General features: G+C 37.5%; 2 protein-coding genes and 1 pseudogene across 2 annotated transcripts; all 3 read right to left on the minus strand.

Annotated features, from left to right (window-relative positions):
* Window positions 1-5503: 5503 nt before the first annotated feature.
* On the minus strand, window positions 5504-7087 carry LOC137390397 (uncharacterized). The gene has a single exon (XM_068076729.1). It carries the CDS (start codon window positions 7085-7087, stop codon window positions 5504-5506), a length of 1584 nt encoding a protein of 527 aa, XP_067932830.1.
* Window positions 7088-7099: 12 nt separating this feature from the next.
* On the minus strand, window positions 7100-7573 carry LOC137390398 (uncharacterized). Its single transcript, XM_068076730.1, has one exon. It carries the CDS (start codon window positions 7571-7573, stop codon window positions 7100-7102), a length of 474 nt encoding a protein of 157 aa, XP_067932831.1.
* Window positions 7574-7666: 93 nt separating this feature from the next.
* LOC137390399 (uncharacterized) lies at window positions 7667-10019 on the minus strand (annotated as a pseudogene).
* Window positions 10020-18696: the final 8677 nt, after the last annotated feature.

Raw genomic sequence — 18696 nt, forward strand, 5'->3', positions numbered from 1 at the left:
GCGGGTGATGGCAATAGGGTGTCAATCTTGCATCTCATCTGTCTTCCATTCAGCAGCTGACTGGGAGAGTATCCTGTAGGAAGTGGTGTCCTTCTATAGTGCATCAGGAACTGTTGTAGTGCAGATTTAGGTGAGAGTGACGATTTCTTCATGGCTTGTTTGAAGGATTGTACTAGTCTTTCAGCTGCGCCATTTGTAGCTGGATGGTAGGGTGCTCCAGTGAGGTGAACAATGCTTCTCTCTTGACACCACTGCTGAAACTCTCCTGAGGTGAAGCTGGTAGCATTGTCAGTGACTATGGTGTGAGGGTATCCAAAGTGTGCGAATATCTCCTCTAAGATGTCTGTGGTAGCTCTGGTAGAAGTAGATGACGTCCTGTGTATGCATGGATACTTTGAGTAGGCATCTATCATCACTAGCCATTGGCTGCCCATGAAGTTCACTGCATGATCTAAGTGAAGACGACTCCATGGCTTCTCAGGTAGCATCCAGGGATGTATAGGATACTTCTGTGGAAGCTTCTGGTGTTCAGCACAGGCAGTGCACTGTCGGCTTGTCTCCTCTATATCAGAGTCAATGCGAGGCCAATAGACAGCCGTTCGAGCTAGCTTCTTCATTCTTTCCCTTCCAAAGTGTCCAAGGTGAAGGATCTTTAATACTTCCTGTTGTAACTTGACAGGAATGACTACTCTGTTGCCATATAGAAGACAACCTTCAGTGATAGAAAGTGAATCTGAGATCTTGTGGAAGAGTGACAGCTGAGTCTCCTTCATCTCTTTGTTACCAGGCCATCCTTCTGCTGTGTAGCGCATTACTGTGGCTAGTGTTGGGTCTTTCTTTGTCTCCTTTGCTAGAACATTGTAGTCTGTAGAGTTGAGCTGTTGTCCAATAGTGTGAATAGTGCATACTGTATCAACATCATCCTCATCTTCTCTTGCATCAAACTCTTTATCAGGTCCAACTGGCAGTCTTGAGAGGACATCTGCATTTTGATGATGCTGGGTAGATCTGTATTCTATGGTGTAGTCATACTGATTTAGTACCAGTGCCCATCTTGCTAGTCTGTTGGCTGCTAGAGCTGGAACTCCTTTGGTAGGTCCTAGAAGTGTGAGAAGAGGTCTGTGGTCAGTTACCAAGATAAACCGTCGACCATACAGGTACTGGTGATACTTCTTTAGAGCAAATATGATTGAGAGAGCTTCTTTTTGTATTTGTCCATATTTCCTCTGTGTGCTGGTCAGTGTTTTTGAAACATTGGCTATTGGTCTCTCACTTCCATCAGGATAACGATGAAATAGTACAGCTCCCAGTCCAGTTTCTGAAGCATCACATGAGATTCCAATGTCAAGATCTGGGTTGAAGTGTGCTAAGACACTATCAGTTGATAGCATATCTTTCAATTTGTTGAAGCTCTTTTCTTGTTCAGTGCCCCACTTCCAGGTCTCTCCTTTGCGTGTCAGTTTGTGCAATGGTCCTGTGAGTTGTGACAGATTGGGTATGAACTTGCTGTAGAATTGTGTAGCTCCTAAGAAAGATCTTAGCTGAGTTAAGTCTGTTGGGACTGGCATCTGTTGTACTGCATCTGCCTTCTTTCCTTTAGTGATTCCCTTTGAAGTGAGTTTGTGTCCCAGATACTCTACTGTAGGTTGAGCAAAACAGCACTTGTCTTTTCTACATCTGAGCCCTCTTTCTTCTAATCTTTGAAGAAGTCGACGTAAGTTTTGTAGATGGCTCTCTGCATTGGCTCCACTCACTAGTATATCATCTAGGTATACTGCTACTCCTGGGAGGTCTTGTGTCAGTTGCTCCATGATTTCTTGAAAATACCCTGGTGCTGAGCTTATGCCAAAGGGCAACCTCTTCTGTAGTAGTACTCCTCGGTGTGTTGATAGTGCTAGTCGTCGTTGACTTTCTGGTGCCAACAATATTTGATTGTAGGCATCTGCTAAATCAATCTTTGTGTAGCAATAGCCTCCACCTAGTTTTCTGATTAGATCTTCTGGTAGTGGGATAGGTTTCCTATGTGTTTCTAGCTGATTATTGATAGTCTTGGAGTAGTCTCCACATACTCTGATCTTCCCTGCAGCTTGACCTGTTGTAGATTTGCGTACAGGTACAACTGGTGTTCCATACTGGTTGAATTGAGTTGGTTCCCATATGCCTTTAGCTACACCTGCTTCGTATGCTTGGTTGAGCTCTTCTGTCAAGGCAATAGGAACTGGTCTGGGTCGGCAGAAGACTGGCTTTGTTGAAGGTTTGAAGTTTATCTCTAGTTCAAAGTTCTTGAGACATCCTAGCTCGTCTTTGAATATTTTTGGAAATTCTTTGCACATCTCCTTACACTTGATTTGTAACCTCCCATCTGGCTGGTTCTCTGTGATTGTTGATACAAGGTTCTGTTGTAGCTTGTCATCAATAGAGATGCCTAGTTGCTGTATAGCAGTTCTTCCTAGTAGGTTGAGATCTTGTACAGCACTAATCACAAATGGTAGTCTGACTTCTTTCTGTGCATCCAATTGGGCAGTTAGCTCACATCTGCCAAGCGTCTCTATGAGATGTCCTGAGGCTGATTTGTAGTTAACTGTAGTAGGTTTTAGGTTTGGCTTTCCTAGCTTCTCCCATATTGATTTACAGATGAAGTTGTCACATGCTCCAGTGTCCAGTTCAAGTGTGAAGTTGTCTCCCTCCAGTTTGATGTTTTCAGCAAGTTTCACCATCTTGGTTGATGTGCATTCTATCATCTTTACTGGTTTTTCTGCGGCAGATGATTTCTTTTTCTTGCATGCTCTTTCTATGTGACCTTGTTTAGAACAAAAGTTGCAGGTGGCTGCTTTGAATCTGCAGTCATTCGCTGTATGGTTAGTTCGGTCACATCTGTAGCATAGCTTTCCTTCCTTCTGCTTGTCAGGTGTAAAGTTGTTTTTCTGGATTGGTTTGTATCTTGATTTCTGTTGAGCAACCTTGTTGACTTTAGACGAGTTTCCATAAACTGTCTCTTTGGCAACTTTAGCTGCTTCTTCTGTTTCCTGTGCTACCTGTATAGCTTTGTTGAAGTTGAGTTCATTGTCCTTGACCTTGAAGAGAGATTTGAGAACTGCTTCATTGTTTACAGAGCAGATAAATCTTGTTCTGAGAGCCTCATCTAATGGATCTGTAATGTCTATGAAGGCACATGTAGTTGCATCCTGACGAATTCTGGCAGCTAACTCTTGAATAGTTTCTCCAGGTTTCCTCTGCATGTCACTCCAATACTTGTAACGCTCTCTAACAATGAAGCGCTTACGGTCATACTGGTCTTTGAGAAATTCCAGTATTTCATCCATGTTGAGGTCGTTGATCTGCTTGGGTGTTGAAAGCTGAGCTGCCATATTACTAAGCTGCTTGTAGAGTGTAGGCTGTTGGTTGGTGAAAAAAGTGCCAGCAATCTTGTCTTGATGAATAGAATTTGCTGCAATGAATGTGTTGAATCTGTCTATGTAATCTGTTAGTAGCTCTGCTGTTGGGTCAAAACCTGGGAAGGCTGGAACAGCGGTTGCAGCTGTTTCTTGTTTCCGTTGTAGGTTTTGTAGTAGTAACTCCATCAGTTTCTTATTCTCCTCCATTCTTTCATCTTGCTGACGTCTGTATTCCTCTTGTTGCTGCTTGAACTCCTCATGCTGCTGCTGTCTATGCTCTTCTTGCTGCTTTCTATGCTCCTCTTGCTGCTGTCTCTGGTCCTCCTGCTGCTTCTGCATTAGCTTGATCAGGTCTGCTACTTCTGCCATTGTAGTGGTGCAATTTTGAACAGTTACTCTTGTAATAAACCAGAACTTTTTGTATCGATTTTATCAATGATAAAATCTGAACAAAACTCTTTGTAACTGTTCAAAAGAGAAATCCTTGTCGCCAATTAGCTTCTGTTATGTTTCTGCACAGAAGCAATTAAATAGAGTATTAAATTAGAGAAATGGTTTATTGCACACTCCAGAGACAACTGATTTGATAACAGAAAACCCAAGTATTTATATGTTTGGTCATAGAAAAGCTTTGTAAAAAGCTACAAGCATTATTAATAGCTATAATGAGACAGTACTATATAATATTAGTTTGTATAAAGCTTTAGCTAAAAAGCATAATGTTTGTTGGCAAAGTACCAGTAATACTTGGCACTTGCATGACAGTGAATAAAAAAATTTGTGAAAAAAAAATAATTTGAGTAACTTACCTGGGAAAGTTACATCTTTACTAAAATCTTTAGTAAAATCTTTACGAAAACTATACCCGCATTTTGGGCCAGCCTAACAATCATTACCCATAACTGTAGAGTTTTTTGGAAACTCTAGATATTGAGCCATGTAGGAAAACTTTATTAGTTTAGCATTCCTAGAGTTGAGGCCAAGTCAAATTGGCCTAATACGTGATGACCAATGATAGTTGCCGGCGTTGAGTCATAAGCTAAGGTTTTGCTCAACTCATAGCGTGACGTTTTCTAACTTCTGTAGAAGGCAGCCAGATTTGAATAATTAAGAGTAATTATTCTGTAGAAGGCAGCCAGATTTGAATAATTAAGAGTAATTATTCAAATCTGGCTGCCTTCTACAGAAGTTAGAAAACGTCACGCTATGAGTTGAGCAAAACCTTAGCTTACGACTCAACGCTGGCAACTATCATTGGTCATCACGTATTAGGCCAATTTGGCTTGGCCTCAACTCTAGGAATGCTAAACTAATAAAATTTTCCTACACTCCCATCTAAATTTCTTAAATTTATTGTAATAGGCCTTCATAGTTTTTGTTTGTTTTTGGTTTATTGATTGTTGATTAATTCACACTAAATTATGGAAAATGAATAATCTTACATGATATATAGTTGCTAATCTAAGTGCTCAGCAAAACTACTACACTGTGTACTGACCTCTGCAGAACAGTTGGTGGGTGCATGGGTAAACCTTTTTTATCAAGAAATCGGTTCCCTATTTTGATTTTTAGGTTGCGCACCAAGCCGTCTGAGCCTGAAATAGTTTCAGTCACTCTACCTAGCTTCCAATCATTTCTAGCTGCCTGGTTGCCTTTGACAATGACAATGTCTCCTTTTTTGACATTTGGTCTCGTCCTTGTCCATTTCTGACGAATTGTTATGCTGTTTAGATACTCTGTTTTCCATGTTTTCCAGAACTCTTCTGCTGCTGCTTGGGCTATCTTCCACCGTTTGCTGCTATACAAATCATCTTCGGTGAAGTTTCCAGGCGGTGGTGCCAGTAATGATTGACTTTTCATGGTCAAGATATGATTAGGTGTAATCACATGTTCCTTGGGATCGCTTGTCGAGGTGGCGGTCAGGGGCCTACTGTTGATGATATTCCCTGCTTCATAGAAAAAAGTTCTTAGGGTTTTGGTGTCTAGTTTGTTTTTCAGCTTAAAGGTCATTGCATTGAGTACTGCTCTAACCGAACGAATCATTCTTTCCATGGCTCCTCCTTGATGACTTGCCTCAGGTGAGTTGAATTTGAAATGAATGCGGTTCTCTAGCAAGTATTGCTTAGTTTCCTTACTGGTTGCTTTTCAATCTCATTCTTGACTCCAAAAAAATTAGTTCCATTGCCACAATATATTGTTTGAACGGGCCCTCTTAAGGCCATAAAGTATCTCAGGGCTTGTATTAAAGTGTCTGCGCTCATGTCGTCTAAGACCTTTATATGAACTGCTCTAGAGTAGAGACAGGTTATCAGAAGTCCCCATCTTTTCAGCTCTGTGCGCTTGTCCTTCACGTAATAAGGTCCAAAGGTGTCGATTCCAATGTTTGTGAATGGAGGAGTAGCCTCCATCCTTTCTTTGAGGAGTTCTCCCATAAGTTGTGTCTCTGGTGCCTTTCTTAGTCTAGCACAGCCTACACACTGGTTAAGCACGCGCTTTACCACACCACTTCCATTTACCATCCATATTCCAGCATCTCTAATTGCTGCGAGTGTGCTTCTCTTTCCTAAATGTGATATTTGTTTATGGTAACGCACTGTCAAAAGATAAGCTAGGTGAGAGTTCTTAGGAATGATGATAGGGTATTTCTGCTGATAACTCAGTGTTGAAGCACTGGCTCTCCCACCAACACGAACTATACCTTCGTCATCAATCTTAGGGTTGAGCTTGATGAGAGACTTCTCCTTCTCCTTCATAGGATAACTCTCTGCTTGCGCCATCTTTAAGATAAGTGCTTCAGCCTCTTTCAGATCATTGGTTTTCAACTCTTTGTACATCCACTGTTTCTGTTTGACAAAGCTCTTTAGCAATGCTATGCTGTGCACTAGTTTTTTCCAACTACTGAATCGAGTGAATTTTCTCGTTATGCTTGGTGTGTTGAAAGTAGCCATGGTAACTAGTCCCTTTTTTTGCACTTCTGGGTCAGATTCATTAACTGTTGTGTTGACCCAATTTTGCTTATTGAAATCTAGCGCAACGGAGTCTCTGAGAAAGGGGGGCCTATTCCACCACATGTCATTATCAATGATTTCTTTAGCACTTATTCCACGAGAAACTATGTCTGCTGGATTGAATTCTGTTGGAACGTAATTCCATTGTTTGGGTTCAGTTGTCTTCCTAATTTCACTTACCCTGTTGGCAACATACAGATGAAACTTTCTGACATCATTGGATATGTACCCCAGCACTATTTGAGAATCACTCCAGAAAGTTTCTTTGTCTACACTAAGCTTTAACTCCTTCCTTAGCACATTGGCGAGGCGAGTTGCAGTTACAGCTCCCTGCAACTCAAGCCTAGGAATAGTGGGCTTTTTTAGTGGGGCTACTTGTGATTTGGCTAAGATCAGGTTGCACAAAATTTTTCCACTGTCATTAACCTGTTTAATATATGAGCAAGCTCCATAACCATTCAGACTTGCATCACTGAAGTGATGCAATTCAGTGCTCACTATGTTGGTTTCTGTTTTGAAACATCGTGGTATGCTCAATGCTGTTAGATTGGTTATTTCAGTTCTCCAATCTTCCCATTTTCGTTTGTCATCCGGACACATGAGTTGGTCCCATAGTTGTTCTGAGGCAACTACTTTCTGAAGAATTTGCTTTCCTTTCAAAACCAAAGGTGAAATGAGCCCCATAGGGTCGTAAATTTAAGCTATGGTTGAGAGTGCGCCTCTTTTAGTTGATGGTTTGTTTTGTAGTTCTGGGATGCCAAAGTGAAAGGTGTCAGTCTCTAAGCACCATTTCATTCCAAGCGTTCGTTCACTAGAAAGTGTTTCTGTGAGCAAGTCTATAGCTTTAGTAGATTCACCACGCTCAGAAATAGGTACTGTAGCTAGTACTTCCTTGTTATTAGAGAGAAATTTGTGTAGTCTTATGTTCCCTTTTGAGCACATTTCTCTTGAGGCTGTGATTAGGCCTTTAGCATCTTCAGCAGTAGCAACGCTCGTTACACCATCGTCCACATAAAATTCATTCTGTAGAAACTTTGAGGCAAGTGGTGAGAGGGACTTGTAGTCATTGGCTAACCTTCGTAATCCAAAGGTTGCCACACCTGGTGATGATGTTGCACCAAACAGGTGGACATTCATTTTAAACTCTTTGACCTCACCCCCATCATTCATCCACAGAAATCGTAAGTAGTCTCTGTGCTCCGGAACTACCAGAAAGTTGTAGTACATTTGCTGAATGTCGCATGTTATTGCTACAGGCTCTCGTCAAAATCTGATTAGTATGCCAAGTAAGGAGTTGATGTGATCTGGTCCAGGTAACAGCATGTCATTTAATGAGACTCTATCGAACTTGGAACTAGCGTCAAAGACCACTCGAAGTTTTCGTTTCTGTTTATGTCTGACACCAAAATGAGGTATGTACCATACTTGAGCCTCCGCAGCAGCCGATGTTGCCTCTTCAGCATGCCCTGCCTTGATCAGGTTGTTCATAAATGTTGTGTATTCGCATTTGTATTCAAAATCTTTAAAGAACTTTCTCAGCAAGATGTGTAGACGATGTTCAGCTTGTTTCTTGTTATTGGGTAATATAGGTAAATGGTGATTTGAATGGCAAAGGCATGACATAATTTCCAGCTGCATTTTGCTGAGTTGATGTCTCTAAAACTTTTGTAAGTTTGACATCGTTTTGAGATAAGTATGAATCCTCATTTGTGTTTTGGAAGTCTCTTTCCAAGATATTTAGCAACCGTACATCTTTGGACGTGTCTGCTTTATAGGCTGTTTTTCTAGATTTGTAGATGGTTTCTAGTGTACCTCCACACATAGTCCACCCAAATAGCGTTCTTACTCCATAGGCTTTGCCCATTTTTCCATTAACTGCTCGTCTTGTTTCTAAAGGCTGAATTACTTTGGTGGCGTTCATTCCTATTAGAAGTCCAACTGGTATGTCCATCAAGGGTGGGAATTGTGTCGCTATGTTCTTTAGGTGGTCTAGTCTAGCAGCCTTTTCTTTAGTGGTTAACTGATTTCTGTCACAATATATGTATTCACGCTTGTAGGCACTAATATGTGCATAGCTATTTGTTAAATAACCGCGCAGCATAATGTCATCAAATCTTTCGATGTCTTCAGTTACTGGTCCGTTAATGGTGTGTATAGTGACGTTTTTCTCTGTTTCACTAGTTCTCGCTTTTAATGTTGCTACTACATCCTTTGATACATAACATGCGTCCGAAATGTTGTCAAGAAGAGCGTAAACTAGCATTTCACAACCTGTGCCTGCTGAGATATAAACAGGTACAGCCATGCTTGTTAAATTGTTCGCTTCTGTTATTTGACATTTCAGTACCTTAGTGGTACTGTGAGCTTTCATTGTTTTTTGTGGCTTTGTTTCAGCATCAGCCCGATTAGATCTACCAGTGTTTGAAGTTGCCTTGCCATACCGGTAGTTGGAGTCATGATTAGCCGTGGCATGTCCTTTTTTACACTTCATACAACTTATCTTCTTATCACAACCCTTCGATCGGTGGCCATGCTCTAAACATTTGAAACATAATTCATTATTTCGAATAAGTTCTTCCTTTTCTGGTTTGGACCTTTTTTGGAGACGGTAACAGTCTGCAGTGTTGTGGTTAGTTGATTTGCAACAAATACATTCCTTCTTTTGTTCAATGGAAGCTGCAAAACTCTTAATGGCTCTTTTTTTTGTGCTAGGTTTATCACTCTGATTATGTTTGCTTGGTTTATGACTCAGTGATATCATTGTTTGTGATATTGGAAGTGTCATGATGTGAGCTTCTTCATTGATAAATTCTGCAAATTCTTTGAAGTCTGGATAAGTTTTGTTAGCCGAATCAGCTTTTGCTACTACTCTTATCCATTTAAGCCTTAGCCACTCAGGAAGCTTTTCCACCATCCTTTCATTTTCAATGCAATCGTTGAGAACTTGCAGCGTTTTAACAGACTGCATGGCACTCCTTAAGTGACTCAAAAAATCTCCAAAGTCTCTCAGGCCTAGTCCATCTTTGGAAGCAATTTTTGGCCACTTGTTCAGCTTCATTATGAAAGACCGAGCTATGTTTTGTTCATTTCCATACCGGCTTTTTAAAGTTGTTCTAGCTGCCAGATAGGCATCATTTGTGTTTGTGCTGAAATGTCCTTCAACACATATCTTGGCTTCTCTTTTCAGAAATCTTTTGAGATGTCGAAGTCTGTAGCTACCCTCTATATGTTCAGCACAAAAGTAGGAATCCAGGTCTACTTCCCAGTCATTGAATTCTAAGACATTTCCTTCAAATACACTGGGTTCTACGGATTTATTTGAACTTCTAAATGTTGCTGTCAGGCAGGCTGCTAGTTGTTCTACAACTGATAGTTCTGATTTTGTGGTGTCAGAAGTAGACATGGTACTTTTTGACTTATCTGGTAGAGCTCTGGTTGGGTTTCTTCTGCTCTCAACATTCACACCTATCTGCTCAGTAACTCTAGCTATTTCTCTGCATGATTGTGCTTGTTCTTGTTCTATTCTGGTTGTGTTGTGTCTGTCTCCTTCAATAGATAGCAACTCAGGTTCCTTTGTTTGGTTGATAGCTCTGTTAATTTGTTCTACGCTATGCATTACAGAGGATGTTGAAGAATAGTTAGAGCTAGATTCTCTCTCTCTCTTACCATCTCCTCAAACAGCCTTGCTTGCTCTTCTATTTCTCTGTTGGCTTCAGCAATTTTCTGTTGAGCTTCCCGCAGTTGCAATTCTTCAAGCGTCTCCATGTGTTCCTCTACTGAATCTTTCAGAGAATTAGCTGTGATCACAAGGCCATCATACATGGGCTTTATTGTTGCTATCATTTTATTTGATGCCATATCAGTACTACATAGAGCGACTAATTCATTATACATATCATGAGACTCGATAATTCTAGCATCAACGTTGTCACAAATTTTATACAATGTGTCAATAGAATGTGAGTAGTATGTAGAGAGCAGATCTACACACGTTTGCACTTAAAGTGAGATTTTGGGTACATTTTAGCCCGAGAACCTCGGAGAATGGTGTCGTCTGATGGAAAGTTTGGGGGGGTAGGTGTGTGAGTGTTGGGAGCTAAGGTTATGAAGTTTGAGAGGAATTGTGGGAAGGATGCAGTGCTGGTCGAGAGGAATTGTGGGAAGGATGACGTGAAGAGGGCGATGGTTTCGGGTTTCGATGCGATGGGTTTGGGGTTCGGGTGTCGACGAGTTGAGCGATTGATCGTCGAATGGTTGGGGTTGGGTTGGCAACCGGTGGGGTGAACGGTGTTATGTCGTTTCGGTTGAATGAACGCTGATGTTGGACGAGTTCGGGCGTGTCTATTCGTGAAATCGGTTAAATCTCCCTTCGTTATAAAACTCTTTAAAGATGAGTAATAAGAAAGGGGAAAGTCGAATGATTTATTCATTATGAAAAAATTCTTTTGAGAAGACATGAAGAGTCTTTATAGAAAACTAGATGATATAATTCAAATTTCTCCAATACTATTTATTAGTTTTGGATTTTTTTCGGTTAACGGTGAATTTTTACGAAATATAATTCAATTAGAACATAACCCCTCGGATTGTACTTATGGTATAGCTAGTTATGAAATTATTCAAAGGTTGGGAATTACTGAACGACTTGTTCAATGGGCTAATCCATCTTCACGGTTAGCGAGATATTGTGTAGGCAACTCAGCTCGTTCAAGGTTTTGTGGAAGGAGAGCATTGCCTATTAAGTTTGTTTGTCATCATCCACATTTCGAAGAAAATAATGGTAGATTTACAGCACCAATTAATACTTCCACTACTCGATCCACCATCAGAACTACACACACATCCAGAATTCCTACCACCACCACAACTACACTCGCTAGTACAATTCCTACTACCACCACAACTACACTCGATACCATCATTCTAGCAAGTGGAATCACAACTCTTCCATCATTTGAAAATCTTAAGGAAAATATAACTAATATCCCATTTGTACCAACAACCTCAAGATTATATAATCCGAATAATGAAGAAAGAGAATATGGAAATGAAAGTTTTTCTGTAGAAAGATCCACCATCAGAACTACACACATTTCCACAATTCCTACCAACATTGCAACTACGGACGTTACCACTATTCCAGTGAGCAGAATGACAACTCAGACATCATCTGAAAATCTTAAGGAAAATATAACTGATATCTTATTCATACCAAGAGCCTTAAGATTATATAATCCAAGTAATAAAGAAAGAGAGTATGGAAATGAAAGTTTTTCTGTAGACAAATTACAGGATGTCGAAATTTTTTATCATAATCACATGCTGCTGCTAAAGTTGTAATCTAATTTTCATGCTTTTCTAAATTTTTATTCCACAATGAAAATGATATGTGAATATTGTATTGATTTTATTTTAATAATAGTATCTTAAAATATACAATAAAATATAAATTCTCCATCTTTGGAGATGAAGATTTTATTTCTAAAGGTTCTATTGATTTGCATATATATTCATTCAAAAAAAAAAAAAATTCTTTCTCATAAATACTAATTGCCAGTTTTCTGTGGAGTTGAAGAGCTTGTCACTTCAGAATATTGTAATTCTTTCTTATCGAGATAGAAGTATGTGATGCTTGACTCGCTTTTCTCATCAACTTCTTTTTGTTTTGCATCATTACTGTTTAAATATATAAAACATTGAGGATTGAGAAAGGATGAAATAAATGGATAACTATATATCTTTGGATTTAAAATTCTCAAAATCTACTTACCAAAATATACATTGAGCTAAGCCATCGTATACGTCTTGTCCACATTTACAGGAAGGTAATCCATCTATAGGATAATCCAATGGTAAATCCAATTGCAACTCCGTTTCACTATTTTGAGAGTTTGTTTCTTTCGAGTTGTTTTTTTCATCAGTTTCCTTACCATCTTTTTGATACCTGTTTAATTTTTTTTGAAAATTCATTGAAAATTGAGAAAAGATGATGTATATAAAATGAATAATTATATATTCATATAAAACTTTAGAATTTAAAATTTCAAAATGTACTTACCAATGTACACATTGTGCTAATCCATCATATACATATCCACATGTACAGGAAAGTAGTCCGTGTGTACAATATTCCCATGGTGTAGCCCAAATTTGAAGACAACTATCTGTACATTTCCATTCTGACATTTTACCCTTCTCAGAATTCTGTTAGCTTATGAAGAGTGTTAAGATAATAATGATTTGTTCTCGATTGCTTTATATAGTTGAACGTCTGTAAAACGCTTGAGTGAGTTTAATGAAAATTTATAAATAGATTACAAAACATTCCTCTATGCTTACAATTTCGCGAAAATGAATTTCGCGAAATTACACATATATATTATATAGTCAACTTTCGCGAAATTGAATTTCGCGAAAGTGAATTTCGCGAAATTGGATTTCGCGAAATTTCACATTATATATATTATATAGTCAACTTTCGCGAAATTAAATTTCGCGAAATTCGATTTCGCGAAATTGGATTTCGCGAAATTTCGCATTATATATATTATATAGTCAACTTTCGCGAAATTGAATTTCGCGAAAGTGAATTTCGCGAAATTGGATTTCGCGAAATTTCACATCATATATATTATATAGTCAACTTTCGCGAAATTGAATTTCGCGAAATTTCACATTATATATTATATAGTCAACTTTCGCGAAATTCAATTTCGCGAAAATCTGTTTACTATTTTCACCTCATTAATTCCTTTGGACACACCCATCATTCTTCAATTCATTATATAAGCGTTGCATGAACTGATGGAATATTCTGCCTCCTTAACCATCTCTTGATGCCTACTTATATACAGACTTGAGAATTTGGGTCGATCGAGCGTTGATACCATAAGGCTTGTATGCTTCAGCTAGAATTCTGTTAGCCGGCTACTCGCGATTAAGTTCGTTGAGTGTCGCTGTGTTCAGGCTGTTGTGTGGACAAGCGCCTTGGCATTTGACCTGATTGTTTTCCTAGGTTTACCTATAAAATTCTCCTGTTTGGTTTGGCTTAACCATTCCATAACAGTCTCTCGACCAGTAAATAGATGAAGATGATGAACTAGTAAAGGGGCATACATGGATTAATATGTGGATTATTTTGAGGATAGCTCCAACTCAGCGTGAGTATATCAATATATAAAACTTATATCAAAAAAGTAAATAATATTCGGTTGTATTTGTCACCAAGTTTATTTCGATATAAAGTATATATGTATATTCAATTGTAAAATATAGAAAAAATTTATGTCAGTTCTTTTCGTAATTTAACAATTTGGGAAGTTCCTTGAATATGTACATTGTCAACACCTTCATTTTCTTCGTTATTAAGACTTCTACTAATTTTTCCATTCCAATCATATCTATCTAGTATAGTTTTTCGAACTACATGATCTCGTGTATCTGTTTCAGAAAATTTTAGCATAACTGTTAGAAAATCTTCTATTGAAAATCCTCTGCTCCAAAATATTGCAAAGAGAAGACAGTAATCTCCACATGTTGTTGAAAGAAATCCTTGGAGTAGAACATCATTCCATTTAATTAACTTTATTCCAGAAAGTTTTAAGATTTGAGCGACATCTGGATATGTTGAAGGATCTCGTCCTGTTGAATCGAAATAATTAATTTCGGATTTTGTTCGAATAACTCCTATCCAGTGTTCTCCTGGTTGATAAGAATAGTGTGTGTTAAAAATATATATTCCTTCATTCGATAAAAATTGTTCTTTAAATTCATTTCTTGCACAGACAGCAAAAAATGATTATTAGTCATGTGATCTTGGGAAAGAACATCGAAAATATTTGCTGTATTCATCCTTAGAATATGCTTCCACCACTGAGTCGAACGCTAAAGTCAGAAGCGATTTCCATCATTCCATCTTTTTGTATATATGTATTAAGATAGACATTTTCTGGTGTTGCAGTCCGAAAACCGATATCGATTGTTAGTGAAACATGTCTCATTAAATGAAAACCTTCGGATGAGAGATCTCCTGTCAAATCGAAAGCGTATATTGCAAGTCCAGTTTCATATTCAGTCAGTCCAATTCCACTTCCTTCAGAAGAAAGATCTTTTCCCATTGCATTTAGAAGTTGTACATATGGTCGAGTATACATTCTATTTTCAAAATTTGGAGTATATCGTTTTCCAAAAGGCAGTCCATCAATTTGTAGTTCTACATGACTCACATCGTAATGACCAAATTTGAAAGGATTACGATTGTATGATCCATTTTCTCCATCGTGTGATGAAAGTGAAACAAGTATTAAATTTGGTCTAAGTGTGTTATCAGCAATTTTAATTTGAGTATGGGTTAATCCAGTATTCACATTATAAGATCTGGTGTATACCCGAGAAAGAGGATACTTTGCATTAACACCATTGAGTAGTTTTTCGTTATGTAAAAGCTGAATTGTTTGGTTGATTTTTAATTTTCGAAGATGAAGTACACATTTCGTCAACTTTACTTTTCCCCCCTCCTCCAGGAGCAGCTCCTGTTGCCATCAGACAATAACTTGGTTTACTTCGGTCTAGTTCTAATTTACAATTCAATCCTGGAATGAGATATCTTTCCTGTTGAAAAATGCTAAGATGGAGTCGTCCAAAAAACTCAAATGTGTTTGATCCTCTAATAAGATTCTTTCTTGCTGTAGACGCAGTATTATCGAAATCCGCACCATCTTTTGCAAGATTATCATCTTGAAACCATCCTTCTGCTTTTAATTGGTATTGTTTTGCTTCTCTGCTATTATTGAGAAGGGTTTCTATGAACGATCTCATAGGATAATCACTTGAATGTTCAACAACGGATCTATTAATTTTGAATGTTGCTGTTTTGATTAGCGAATGAAAAAACGCATCCCCTGGTACAACATTTACGTTACCAACAGTATTGTCTAAATTGGAACCATCGTCCTTGACTACTTTTCCTTCGATTTGCAAATATGAATTACTTAAATCGATATAGTGATCTACATCTCCAGGTATTTCAATTTCAATTGGTCCATATTCACTGAGTCGTGACGGACCTAATTCACTATAATATCCGTGCTCCACCGAACTATGTGTGCCCGGAACATCAAATATACCCAAACTTTCGTTTATCGTAAAAGGAGAACCCGTTATTTTTACACCTGTTGAACCAATCTCTCCAGAACTCATCTTTCACTATTGATGTATGTCAATGAAATGAACTAAAAATATTGAGATAATAATATATAAAACATTTCAAATTTTAAAAAATATTTGGAGTGGCTTTTCTCCGTCGTTTTGCAGGTTTGCTACGGTTATTTAATTTTCTTTTCCCAGGTTTTCTAACTCTTGGAATTACTACTTCATCTGTTTCTTCTTCTTCTTCTTTTGGTGTCTCTACCATGTTATTAAGATAATTAGATGCAGCATCTAACCCTTTTTTCCCTAATGAGATAGCCGTTTTTTTTGCTAGAGGCGCAACAGCTTTTGCTAATTTTTTAAATATTCCTGATAGTCGTCCATTTCCCATCACTCTTTTTCCTTTATATGGTGTCAATCCGCCATTTCCTGTTTGATTAGACGTGTAATATTGAATGTAAAAGTTTTTTGAGTCTTCTGGAGTATATGGAATTAATATAGAATTCATTGTTTCTTTCTGAAATGAACCGTTAGTATAACCTTCCCTCCATCAAATGGTACTTTTTCTCCATCATCACTTGTTATAAGGGTCTCTATCACATCAGTAGAAATTTTATCTACTTCAACGTAATGCGCTTGACTGAATTCTGTATAAACTCGAGAGAACTTCTTTCCACTTACTGGGACAACTCGTAACAATCGTACATTTGCATCTCCAACGAGTCTGTTACTTACAATTGATGAATATACGTATAATGATGTAAATCCATAGTTGATATCCGGAGATGTGATGTTTCCGTGTTTTCCCACATTATAAGTTATCTTCGGATCTAATCCTAAGATATTTGCGAAATCTTGTGAAAACGAAACCTGAACACTCGAATCTCTTACATACAACATAGATTTGTTGGATATTTTGTCGTATTCGAATTCTATAGTTGGATGGAAATTGAAGGATTTTAGAACATCATGAGCTCGTTGAATTACTTCATCTATATCTTCGTATCTTTCATTTCAAATTTTTATGTCGAAACGACGAAATCTCCCATTAAGTTCCGCTTTTGTGATGCTTATTATCCCTTCTACTACATTCGGCCAATTATTTAAAAACGATATATCTTTTAGAGCAACTTCCCATTGCCCTTCTGTAAAATCTACATATCTGGCTAGTCTAACTGTAAAGTTTGAATTAGTATTTTTAGGAAAGTCACTAAAACTAGCATCAGAAGGAAGAGTTATGAACTCCGACATTTTCAATTCTTTCAATGAAGTTCAATTCCTTATCATCCTCTTTTATTTAACAAAATCTCTTTCATTGACCCAGCTATTGAATGAATCAGGATATCCCATCCATTTAACGAGTATTTCCTTTGTTCTTCCTCGTTTCCGAGATTTGAGAATTTTCTCGATTCGAAAAAATGTGGGTTTTTTTACTTTCTGTAGTTCATCTTCATAAAAAGTTCCATCAACCGGTTCGTTTGCCAAATCACGTAATTTATAGATAATCGGTCTTTCAAAATCAAGTACTTCTGTAATTTGAAAAACTTCAACCGTCCAATTTATTGTGAAACCTCTTTCGAAAGCTGTTCTAGCTTTACTAATACGAACGTAATCATCAATATTGAATTTGGGAGTACTGTCAGAACTATATTCTCCATTTTCATAAATCCTATTCCAGATTCTTTCTTGATTTTCATAATTTACATCATTCGGTTTTATTCCTAATGTTGTGTGAATAGTATTGTTATATGCTTTTACCATTTGTGGTAAAACATCAATATATCTTCGTTCATCCGAATATGTCATGAATCTATACATCTTCATCCGTAATGTTTTGTTGAATTGTTCTATGATGGAAGCTTTAATTGTCTCATTCTCAGATGTAAACCATTTTACTTTATTTTCTTTCAAAACTTTTTTGACATCTCGATTATTAAACTCTTTTCCTTTGTCTGTTTGAAAAACTCTATAATTAGTTCCATCCAATACTTTTTTTAAGACTTTTGCTACCAATATACCTGATTTGTTAACAAGAGGTTCTACCCATGCTTTTCTTGAAAAAACATCAATCAATGTAAGTAAAAATGTAATTCCATCATTTTCAGCTCGATGAGATTTAACATCCATTAAATCAGCCTGTAATTGTTCACCAACTCCTGCAACAATTGTAGGTCTTCTTCTAAATTTCGTTTTTATTTGTTTGTGTAACGTATAAGCATCTTCACCACTTAACCAATCTCTAACTTCTTGTTCGCTTTCTTTTCTCCGAAGTGCTTCAATCAGTTTTCGTGCTCCACCTAATGAAGATGTTAGATCCGGGGTATAATAGAATTCATTTAGTAAGTCGTCCATTTTCCTCTTGTTCCTACATAAGGTTTTCGTGAAGACGATCTATTCGAGTTGGATTTTGATTTATTTGATAAATTCGAGTTCGACTCCTTGATAATTTTTTCAAATAGGTTAAATTGTTTCTCAAATGAACTTGGAGAAAAGGGAGAAGATACAATTGATCTATCTTTAACACGAAACTTTCTTTCAAGAAGATTTCGTAAGTTCTCAGGTTTAATCTCTCCTGTAGATCCTGTTATTTTCCCGGTTAAAGAATCATAATTTCCAGACTTTTCCAATTTTTCCAGAAGTTTTTTCGCTTTAGTTTGATCTTGTTTCGAACCGAAGTCTTCAACTATTGAAGAAATGGAATAAGATCTAGAAGATTTTGACGATGGTTCTTCTTCGTTTAACTTCGGTGGTGATAATGTGTCTTCTTTTTTTGGCGATTCTTTTAAAACTGTAGAGTCATGAGACGAATTATCTTCGGGTAATTCAGGTGTGTCTTTCTTTAGAGTTTCTTTTGAATTTTGAGGTGCTGAAGGTGTTTGTGACATCATTGAAATCGGTTTTCGAATAGTCGGAGACTGTTGAATTGGATAACTCCGAATTGATTTCATTTCATCTAAAAATTTTTGAAGTTCAGCTGCATACAAATTAACTTTGTTATAGTCTGAAATAGTGTTATCGTTATTAATTTGACGCATCCTATCTCTGGTCTCCTTAACCTTACTTACTCTTGGATTTTCTATTGGATTAAAACGAAGTGACGAACTATAGCCATCATTGATAATTTTTGAATCCTGTTGACTTTTAAA

Source organism: Watersipora subatra, chromosome 3 (genome assembly GCF_963576615.1).
Source record: "Watersipora subatra chromosome 3, tzWatSuba1.1, whole genome shotgun sequence".
Taxonomy (NCBI): Eukaryota; Metazoa; Bryozoa; class Gymnolaemata; order Cheilostomatida; family Watersiporidae; genus Watersipora; species Watersipora subatra.

What these genes read in the sequence shown, in the direction of transcription:
- LOC137390398 (XM_068076730.1), bottom strand. Translation starts at nt 7,573, where the DNA reads ATGAATGATGGGGGTGAGGTCAAAGAGTTTAAAATGAATGTCCACCTG.
- LOC137390397 (XM_068076729.1), bottom strand. Translation starts at nt 7,087, where the DNA reads ATGGGGCTCATTTCACCTTTGGTTTTGAAAGGAAAGCAAATTCTTCAG.